The sequence below is a fragment of the Mizuhopecten yessoensis genome, unplaced genomic scaffold, assembly GCF_002113885.1.
Source record: "Mizuhopecten yessoensis strain PY_sf001 unplaced genomic scaffold, ASM211388v2 scaffold2411, whole genome shotgun sequence".
Taxonomy (NCBI): domain Eukaryota; kingdom Metazoa; phylum Mollusca; class Bivalvia; order Pectinida; family Pectinidae; genus Mizuhopecten; species Mizuhopecten yessoensis.
In genome coordinates this window covers 663,328-671,226 of record NW_018404533.1, presented here as the reverse complement: position 1 = coordinate 671,226, position 7,899 = coordinate 663,328, and the positions used below count along the sequence as shown (strand labels likewise).

Below are 7,899 nucleotides of genomic sequence, written 5' to 3'. Positions count from 1 at the left end.
TTCAAACTCCGTTGGAGAGTCTGGCGAATATTATTATATTGATTACATTCAGAAAAATAATGTGCAGCAGTTTCGAAAGATCCGTTACACTCACACATTGGAGATTCAATTAAGTGATCTTTATAACGATCATAATTTAGATTACTAGCATTATTTCTTAGTCAGGTGACGTTATCGGCGCTATTTTTAGCAGGGCTTTCCCGAACAATTCAAGTGGTCAAACTAGACATTTGGAACGGACTATGAATATGGGGATAGCGAGGTAACATAAGTGGAAGTGCATACAATACATACATTCATTAAAAAAATAAGGCTCTTCACGTGATGTTCCTTTAAGAGTAGAGATATTGATGCTGTACAATGCAATTGCGGGGCATGAACAGTTTACACTTATGCTACCACAATAGTTCCAGGGTTCAGCCCCTGACCCTGGTGATTTGGTACAGCATCTTGACATTGAAATAGTTGAAATTGCAACCCTATAACCATACCTGATCATACTGCAGTCCTAAAACGAGAAGCAGGCGTTGTTATTATAATGATTCTTTCCGCTTCAGTTTCAATGCGCTTAAATTTATATTTCATGACAATGTAACATTATTGACAAAAGAAAACATAAACCTGTCTGCCTATTTTCCATATATCATTTGTAAATTTATTTTCATAATTAAATCCATGTTTCCATTTGGTTGCATGGAGATTATTAGAAATATTATGTTTCGGTTAGCTTGGAATAATATTTGATAATAATAATTCGAGGTTCTTATATACCGCCTTATCACATACTGGTTTCACATATTCACAAATTATTATCCGTGGTTATAGGGCCTTTGGATCCAGCCAATATCTTTCTCAACTCCCTTTGGGGTGTAAACGTTTTGCCCTTGTATAGTGATTTTCTTTCGTCAACTCTGTGATTCTGTCTTGACTTAACTTCAGCTGGCTACAGGTCAATGAATGACAACACGTTTTATAAAGTTCTACAATTTATTATGTACCAAACGAAACAGTGAAGTAAATTAAACATGATGAATAGATATACACAATGCTACAGCCGTAAATCACTCGACCGGTCCATACAAAAACAGTATACCGTGTAACATAATGTCCTCTCAAAAATGTCCACCCGGTATCCCACCCCGGGGAATAAGTTTAAACCCACCCCGATAATATATTTCAACATGCCTACAACGGGAAAATAACCATCCCAAATTAACACCGAGATAATTCTACCCAAACATGCCTACAATGGGAAAATACCACCCAGCCCGGAATAATTTTGAGGTCTAAGGCCGAAATATACTCCTACATACCTGCCCTTTAATTGTATTTTAACTGATTTTCGGGATCCTCCGTGAATGTTTATGTTTAATCTTTATTATGTATAAATAAATATCCGCTTAGTAATCTTTTCACGTAGCATTATTGTCTTGATTGGCAAACTAAACTTCATCGGGTAAACAGCAAGTCTAGTCTTTATGTTATTTGATATGAAACAAGTTACTATCGATTGGTGAGGGTAAACTGTTTTTGCAATTCAGACCATGAACTGATCATCTTAGAAGGAGGAAAGCCATGTGCAGCTATCAAATGCGTGTTTCTTGTAATATTCATAGGTTCAACAAACACCGAACGAATATAGACAGGTTTAACGTGAAGTTTATACGCTACCATCCCAAGATAGCAGTCGTCAAAATTAAACTCCTTCGTGTACTGAGAAGCGAAGTGGATGTCAATGACGAAATTTATCGTCATGACCATGAATCCAGCAGACGCCATTGGGGGATACACACTATAGGGGTAGTCCTTCAGGGACACATACCACTTGGACGTTTCATTTCTGAAGGGAATATTATCTTTTGCTACATGACCCCCGAAAAAAGTTGGCAAAGTCACATTGGTTTCCAAAAACTCAACCAACCGTGTTGTAGATACCAGCATGTCATCATCGACAAAAATTACAAACTTGGAGCGGTTACAGTGCTGTACGGTCCAATGAATCGCTCCTATTGTCTTTAATGTGTTGTTATAGTAATTTTCACGAAATGACATTATGAGGATATCTTTATGGATGTTGTTTTCCTCCTCTACAGCCGACAGTACCGTTCGCTTATCTGGGGTCCCGACCAGAAACATTCTCACGCTGTTATACTTTTCTATCAAAGCCGAGTTTGCCCACGTCTTTCTGATCGCCGCCCGGCTTTCCACATTTGTAACAGCGGATTTGATGAGAAATATAAAAAATGGCGATCCATCAACGCATCTATCTACTTTGTAATGAGTAAAGGTGTATCCGTATACGAATACAGGTTTGTGCTCCACAGGTATATTTGACCTCAGCTTTTGCACTAGCTGAATCATATCGACATCTAGAGGAAACGAGAAGTTTGACCATGGAGCTTTGGTAGGTTGTGCTGATATATTTGTCCGCAGCAATGTTTTCAACGAATCGACTTGACGTAAGATGCCAGGTTTGCTTTCAGTTTGTATTCCTGTATCCGCTCTTATATATTTAGCGTTGGTCATATTTTCTTTTGATTTCCAGTGTTCTAGATAGAGGTAACGATTTCTGCTCATATTTAGACGATACACATTCCAGACACACATGCCTGTAGCGATAAGTGATACTAGGAATAATGTCCCTTTCAGCACCTTAAGAAATGTCGTCATTCTGAAAATACAGAAATAAAACCCATTTAATTTCTATAGAGCTGATATGCCTCATCTTCACTCGTTTTCAGTAAAACAAAAAAGGCTAGATTACAAAGATTCGGTTTTGGTTGAAAACAAATAGCACAGAGGACATGCATCGATTACCTTGATATTAAAGTAATTATCACAAAAAACAATCATCAACAATAATACTGTGGACTGTCAGCAGGACTCTTCCTATTCCGTCTTTGCGTATCGCAGAGTTATCTTCTCTTGAAAGCAGGTATTGTTTGTTACGTCATTGGTTTGTGTGAGAAAATTAAGTCGTTTTCTCAAAAATTGATGATGTTACTCTGCAATACGCAAAGACGGAATATACTGCAGATCAGTGAATTGTTCAAGTCCAAGGAACCTTTTCCATACAAAACTAGATAAATGTATATGAAAGAATCATAGACCAAAAAGTCAATGTCTCTCTCTCTCTCTCTCTCTCTCTCTCTCTCTCTCTCTCTCTCTCATCTTTCAACTTGTCGCACATGGATCGAAAGATCTATTCTTTATGCACTAGGTGGTATCAATAAGATGTTTCAAAGATCATGACGGAAAGCATTTTCCAACTTTTTCTATACCAACCCATGTTTTTTTATGGAAATTAGGCCATGAGAAATGTCACATTACTTGACGAGATCTCGCGTTACCGAAGGTATTTCCCAACGTTATGAAGTAGCCCGGCGAGATTTTAGTCACGTGGCATTGGAAGGCGGGGCTATCAAAAAACTAGAGTAAAACAGAGTAAGTTTGGGAAAATATGTTTTTAGTGATTGTATTAGTTGTTTGAGGCATGGTAGGTATGTTCAACTTGTGCATAAAGAATAGATCTTTCGATCCATGTGCGACATGTGTGTGAAAGTGACGATTTGTTTCTAAAATATCAGTTTGAAGTGCGCTCCGGGCACGGGTCGCATATTTCCCGCATATTATAGAGGGCCGGAGTTCTGACGTTAATCGACGACAGACCGATATGAAAAAAGTCGATAAAACGTCAGAATAATACGGACTACTCACAAAGTGATTAGCTTACCTGACCTTTTTCATTCTCACATGAATTAACATTGGTGCGTTCAATTCTTCACCAATTATACACAAGTATACCCTTACTGTTTCTAAACTTTTAGAACATCGTGTATGGTTTCCTAATTAGTTGTTGTTGGGTGTTCGAAACAATCTATTTACAATAAATATACATATATCACTTCACACATTAAACAACTCTTGCACATCATCACCCATACGTTTTACCGATAATAAATTTCATTTCATTCACCGAGCCGTGTAATTAATTTATAGATTATAAATCACTTGAATAAGAATTAAATAACAACATGCGACGCACTCACCAGGATGCTGTGTGCAAAGAACTTCTTCAATGTAAGTCGGACGACGTATATCATGTACCGGGTTCTCCTTAAAGTGTTATAAACTGTGTCCGTCAAGAGTTGATGTACAATTAATGGGCGAGTTCGATCATCAACTTTACCCCATAGTCGGATGGTAACATTCAATGTGCTTACGCATGCTGGTAAGCAGCAACCAATCACTGTCTTGCTTTCAAATAATCACGCATGCGCAGACGATCCCTAGTTGCTCTGGTCCGACCAAAGGAAATCGGTAATAATAATAATAATAATAATAACAATGATAGTTGCCAGACATGCGCACCGTAACTCCTTGTTACTAAAGTGAGTTCGATCGTACTCTAATTAGACCACAGTCGTTATAGTTGATGATCGAACTCGCCCCATATGATGAGTTGAATGACAAGTGCTGCGATTCGTCAGTTGATTAAATTACAACTCTGACCATTCAAGTTAGTACAGAACATGCAGCACACAAAAACGAGCACGCCAACACACAATCGATGACGTCACACACATGTGTACTTTCAGGTAAAATACATGCATGACCCCATACGTGTATATACACACATAGTACATAACGAACACATGATAAACGACGGGTTTTAAATAATTAAAAAAAATCCTTTTACGCTCAAACCTAGCTTGTTCTGAACAAGATTTGTCTTAAAAACATTTTCAAAACAATTCATTTCAAGTAAATCCAGCCAACCTGTCTTTTTGACCCTTCTTCTTCAAGATACTCCAATAAGTCGTCCGCAGTATAAGATCAATGATTTCTCTTTTACTGAAATAAACTTTGCTTTTTTGTCAACCCGATTTACTATGTCAACTTCATGTGCTTTAGAGAAAACACCTTAATTGAATATATTGACTAAGTTTGCTTACATCAGTCAGCGTATCAGTATGTGCTTGTCAACAGATTAACACATAGGATCACAGTATCACATTGTACATTTTTACTAAAGGAGTTGAAAGATCCCTGTCCCACTGCACTACTATTTTTCCTTTATACATTTACCTCCCCTTAACTCTGTTTATTTGAAACTGCAGTACATTTGGGCCAGGACACATCTGTTGACCAATTTTCTCAATCAGGCAAGCGAGAAAGTATAACAATCTGAAGGCCTGAGTTAAAAATCCCGGTGTAGCCGTACTGAACTATTAACGATAAAACACTATTGTGATTATATTTTGTTTATCAATCTATTATTATTAGTCATGCCAACAGTTTCCAACACTTAGTTACAATGCTTAGCAGTGGTAGGGCATCCTTAAAGGGACAGCATGGTGAAGGTCAAATACTGCAGGAATGTATCAAGTGAGTCTCCTGATTCAAAATACATCAAATTGTATAATTACTACTAGAGGGGGTCCTTTATCCTGTCTAACCGACATTTTATTCGGTAGTAAGCTTGCGTCCTTCTGATTTTTTTTTTTATATCAGGGTCGAGGCATATTTATTCCTAGGACGGGACCGTTTTAAAATCTTTTCCAAAAACCAAACTTTACATGACCTTTGGCTTTTCTGAAAAATATCTTCCCCATGCCTACAGTTGTTTTAAAATAGTCAATGTCCCTTTACAAGAGGATAGAAAATTGCAATAAAGAGGTTATATCGTCATAAAAAACATACGATACATACATGTTCCATATCTGACATATTGAAGAGGTTTAGCAACCTTGGGGGTACGTGTACGGGTACATGTAACTTATCCACGTACAACTAAATTTCGTTAAAACATAAATGACCGTTAGCGTGTACGTGTAGCATGTATATGACATCAACTGATTCCATTAAAAAATCCATTCAAACATCAGAACTGATACAAATCGCTCAACAACAATGGCAAACCATTGTCAGATTTCCACTATTGAAGACGACGACGAATAGCTTCAAGCTATCGGCACTTATCTAGGACACTGTCACATCAGACACGCACTGAGTATTTCACTTAGAAACTCTGACAAACGAACAATACAAGACATTATTTCGTGCTAGACACCTAATTGATTTTGCCAGAAACGGGTATTGTGTGTGACGACTTAAATAATGGCCTGAGTGTTAGAGGTGTATGAACGAAAAAGAAAAGGGAAAGCAGGTAAACATGTACCGCATGGTCTTGAATAAGGTGGTTAAAAGAAAAATCAGAAATCATTGAGTTTTCATAATCTAATATTAGATTATCCGATTCCGTGATTTAACAAGCATGGTTTTTTTTGTTTTTGTTTTTTTCTTTTCTATGCATTCACTTAATGAAAATAGTGTTTAATTTCATTAATATTTCATTTGAAAGAAAAGTTTGTCCCGTGGTCGTGTAAGCATGGAAAACAGGAAGGTATTTCCGGGCCCATTTCCCTACTCCTAACCCGGTAATAAACATGTCCCTACTCTTAACCCGGTAATAAACATGTCCCTACTTTTAACCCGGTAATAAACATGTCCCTACTCTTAACCCGGTAATACACATTTCCCCTTCTCTTAACCCGGTAATAAACATGTCCCTACTCTTAACCCGGTAATAAACATGTCCCTACTCTTAACCCGGTACATGTCCCTACTCTTAACCCGGTAATAAACATGACTCTCCTCTTAACCCGGTAATAAACATGTCCCTACTCTTAACCCGGTAATAAACATTTCCCTACTCTTAACCCGGTAATGAACATTTCCCTACTCTTAACCCGGTAATAAACATTTCCTGATCTTTCATAAAGTACTGAGATCCCAACGAAAATGAGTTCGTTTGAATATCGGCATATGTACAACTATAGCTTATGATGGTAAATAATTACTGTATGTGTGGTTGTGGTAAGTATTTGTGGACTTAAATACAATCTTATTCCTTGGGTTCAAAGTGGGATAAGGAATTGCCCAAATACACTCCCTCCATTGGGGCTCTTTGTCACTACTTGTGTTTATAGATGATTCTGATTCGTTTCGAAATCGTCACGTGACGTTATCGGCTCTTTATTTAATAGGGCTTTCCCGTACAAGTGGAAAGGTCAAACTGGACATTTGGAATGGACTTTTGGGATGGCAGGGAAACACATTCAATGACTTAAATATTCTTTGACGGCATGTTCCTTCTAGTAATACACAGACAGCTTTTGGTTTGTTTGTGTTTTACGTCCTATTAATAGCTATGGCCATTTAAGGACGTGCCAGGTTTTGATGGTGGAGGAAAGCCGGAGTTCCCAGAGAAAAAAATCACCTACCTGCGGCCAGTACGTATGCCTGGCTACTGCCCCATGTATGCCTCGAACCCGCGACCCATTGGTGGAGGGCTAGTGGTAGCCGAATGTCAGACGCTTGGCCACTGCGGTCCCTCTTCGTGGTGGGAAATAGCGTAGTCACTCCCGAAGTCCACAATGTAAGATAATATACATTAAAATAACAAAATGGAAGCCATAGGACTCGTTCATTCGATGCGCATCATAGTATGTACTTTGAAACAAATTTGTTTTTAATATAGTGTGTTTCATCTCACCTGGCTGAGCAGGATTAGAGTTTACCTGCTTGCTATCAGCAAATACTTTAAAAGCGATTAGACCCACATGTACATTTTAAAAAAAACAGGATATGAAAAAATGTGAGAAATAAGAACTATGTAAGATGTCTCAGTTCTCTCGAGCGCTAAATCAACCTTAACGTAACAACATGATTTAAAGTTTGGTAGTAGACGCACAAGGGCTTGTAACAAGTACATAACATTAGATATGGACACTTATAACCAATATATGAAATATAAGCAATACGTGTGTTCGTATATATTTCTTTAAATATTTGTTACAAACGCCTGTGATTGACGTTAATGTTAATGAAAAGGCA

General features: G+C 37.8%; 1 protein-coding gene across 2 annotated transcripts; it reads right to left on the bottom strand.

Annotated features, from left to right (window-relative positions):
- Positions 1 to 973: 973 nt before the first annotated feature.
- On the bottom strand, positions 974 to 7,480 carry LOC110445909 (beta-1,3-galactosyltransferase 5-like). Of its 2 annotated transcripts, none has more exons than XM_021490772.1 (2): positions 7,287 to 7,480; positions 974 to 2,671 (listed from the first exon to the last, which is right to left on the bottom strand). In XM_021490772.1, the coding sequence occupies exon 2, from the start codon at positions 2,668 to 2,670 to the stop codon at positions 1,504 to 1,506; it is 1,167 nt and encodes a 388-aa protein (XP_021346447.1). In that variant the 5' UTR covers position 2,671; positions 7,287 to 7,480; the 3' UTR covers positions 974 to 1,503. The 2 variants fall into 2 exon arrangements, with proteins under 2 accessions (XP_021346447.1, XP_021346448.1); XM_021490773.1 differs by lacking the exon at positions 7,287 to 7,480 and adding an exon at positions 4,050 to 4,165.
- Positions 7,481 to 7,899: the final 419 nt, after the last annotated feature.